This window comes from Phaethon aethereus (genome assembly GCF_964289735.1).
Source record: "Phaethon aethereus genome assembly, chromosome: W".
Classification (NCBI taxonomy): Eukaryota; Metazoa; Chordata; class Aves; order Phaethontiformes; family Phaethontidae; genus Phaethon; species Phaethon aethereus.
This window is the reverse complement of record NC_138581.1, coordinates 36930026-36932692: the sequence shown is the minus strand read 5'-3', so window position 1 is coordinate 36932692 and position 2667 is coordinate 36930026. Positions and strand designations below refer to the sequence as shown.

The 2667-nt window shown below is 51.2% G+C and overlaps 1 protein-coding gene across 1 annotated transcript; it reads right to left on the bottom strand.

Annotated features, from left to right (window-relative positions):
* Positions 1-245: 245 nt before the first annotated feature.
* Positions 246-1181, bottom strand: LOC309415211 (uronyl 2-sulfotransferase-like; the record flags this gene model as incomplete). The annotated part of the gene is given in 3 exon segments (XM_082012662.1): positions 246-374; positions 378-776; positions 778-1181. Coding segments are annotated over 3 exon segments (738 nt in total). The 5' UTR covers positions 988-1181.
* Positions 1182-2667: the final 1486 nt, after the last annotated feature.

Below are 2667 nucleotides of genomic sequence, written 5' to 3'. Positions count from 1 at the left end.
GGCATAAATTATTCATTCATATACAAACTTTTGCTGGCATTAACATAGCAGAGGTGATGAACTGTGCCCACAATGCTACTATTTAGATGTGACAAACGTTAAACACATTTGCAGATCCCAATTTTCTAACTTATAACGCTGCACAACATTGAGAAAATACGTAGGTGGATATATTTCTCTCTTCTCTGTTATCAGAAATCATATTAGCAATTTGTCAAAGACCAGTTTTACCAGTTAGAATGGAATCACTTCATAGTTGTAAGTAGGCACCTTCTCATATCTTTCTTTTCCATCACTTTTGTATTTTTCACCTCGAACTGCCAGATATCTTTCCAGATCATGTGATTCTGTTCTCCTCTCCAGTCTCCGAAATGTCAAAAAAAATAATTGGATAAAAATCGATTGAGAGGTTCTCTGATAATATTGATGTACACCAGCTGGTCTCCTCCAAACCTTGAGAAGTTGAGGAAATGAACATGTCTAGTCAATAAATAGGGCTGCTTGGCAGTGCTTATGTTTTTAATCAATTCCATCTGTTCATTTTTGGTCAGTCTTGATTTGCTATGGATGTCAGATGTAACCAGATTAAGTCCATGTTTCTCTGATAAAATTCTCAAAAGCAAAACCACAGTTCGACTCCCACACTTTCCAACTCTATTGTAGACCACCTGGCTAGGGAAAGGAAGTACCTTTTGAGGGGGTGGTCCATGGTCATCCAAATAAGTGGAATTTCCCAGGTAGTGCTGCAGGTCCAGCAGAAAGTGTGGGGGGCCCCCCATTGAGCTGGTTGAAGAGGGAGCCCAAGCAGAAGAGCAGCAGGGTGTCCATGCAGAAGCCGTAGTCGCACAGCGAGAGGAAAGGCAGCAGCAAGAGGGGCGGCCGTCTCTTCCAGCCCCAACCCTGGCCCGGGCCCCCTCCTGCGGCCACCGCCATGGGGGGCCAGGGCGCTGGGCAGTCGCGGCCACCATGCTGCTGCTTTTTCTTCATCCTCCCCTTCGCTGCCGCCGGGTCACGCAGCCCGCCGGGGAAAGCACATCCTCCATCCGCCTGACCGGCTCCGGCTGCACACAGCGGGGAAAGTTCCCGGGAGCTCAGGCGACCCGTCCCGTCCCCATTGCTGGCTGCCCCCGGTCCCGCAGGCAGGCGAGAGTCATTGAGTACCTCAGCCTTCTCCTCATCCATTGTTACCAGTCTGCCAGTCTTGCTCATTAAGGGGGGTTTGCTTTCTTTGACCTTCCTTCTCTGGCCTGTAGAAGCCTTTCTTATTATCCTTTGCATCCCTTGCCATGTTCAGCTCCAGCCGCGCCTTGGCCTTCCTGACCCCACCCCTACACAACCCAGCAGCGTCCCTGTACTCTTCCCAGGATACCTGTCCCTGCTTCCACTGCCTGTGCATTTCCTTCTTGCCCTTTCGTTTGACCAGCAGGTCTCCACTCAGCCATGCTGGCCTCTTGCCTTCCTCTCCTGATTTCTTACACCTGAGGATCAAGAGCTCTTGTGCTCTATGGAAAGTGTCCTTAAAGAGCTACCAGCTCTGTTCTGCTCCCTTGCACCTGAGGGCAGCTTCCCAGGGGGTCCTATTCACTGACTCCTTGAAGAGCTGCAAGTTTGGTTTCCTGAAATTCAGGGTCCTGACTTCAATCTTCGCCTGCCCCATATCCCTCAAGACTGCAAACTCCACCAGTGCATGATCACTGCAGCACAGGCTTCCTCCAATCTTGATGTCACTGAATAGCTCACTTGCACTGGTGACCAACAGGTCCAGTATCTCATCCCCTCTGGTAGGGCTGTGTATCACCTGTCTTAAGAAGTTACCCTCAATGCATTCCAGGAGTCTCCTGGATTGCTTACAGCTCCCTGTGCTACTTTTCCAGCAGATGCCGGGGTGGTTGAAGTCCCCCAGCAGGATGAGAGCCTGCGAGTGCGGTGCCTCCTGTAGCTGGAGTAAGAAGGCTTCATCAATAGGCCCCCCTTTATCGGGCAGCCGGTAGTAGACACAAACCACAAGGTTCCCTTTGTTGCCTCGGTCTCTGATTCTTTCCCATAAGCTTTTGACCTGCTCGTGGCTGTTCTTCAGAGACAGCTCTTCACACTCTATCCATTTCTTCACTTAGAGGGCAACGCCTCTGCCCTTCCTTCCTCACCTGTCCCTTCTGAACAGCCTGGAGCCATCGATAAGCTGCACTCCAGTTGTGGGACTTGTCCCACCAAGTTTCAGTAATGGCAACCAGGTCGTAGATTTCTAACAGCACGGTGGCTGCCAACTCCTCCTGTTTGTTGCCCATGCTGCGTGCATTGGTGTAGAGGCACTTCAGCTGGGCTGTTGGCCATGTCACCGTCTGAGAGGAACACCCCTTAGTTCCTTTGAGGTCTTTCTCTGGTGCAACAGTTTGAGGGGCCTCGCTAGCACCCCGGTCCTCTAACCTTGGTGTCTCATCCCACAGCTTGCCACGGCCTGATATTATCCCCCTCCCCCTTCGAGTCTAGTTTAAAGCCCTGTCAATAAGCCCCGCTAGCTTGCGAGCAAAGACCCTCTTCCCCCTTTGAGAAAGTTGAATCCCATCTGATGTCCTTAACCCGGGCCCCAGGGAGGCAGCAGACTTCCCTAAGAGAAGGGTCTGTCCAGCATATTGGACCTTCAGTTCCCCTCAGAAGGGAGTCACCTAC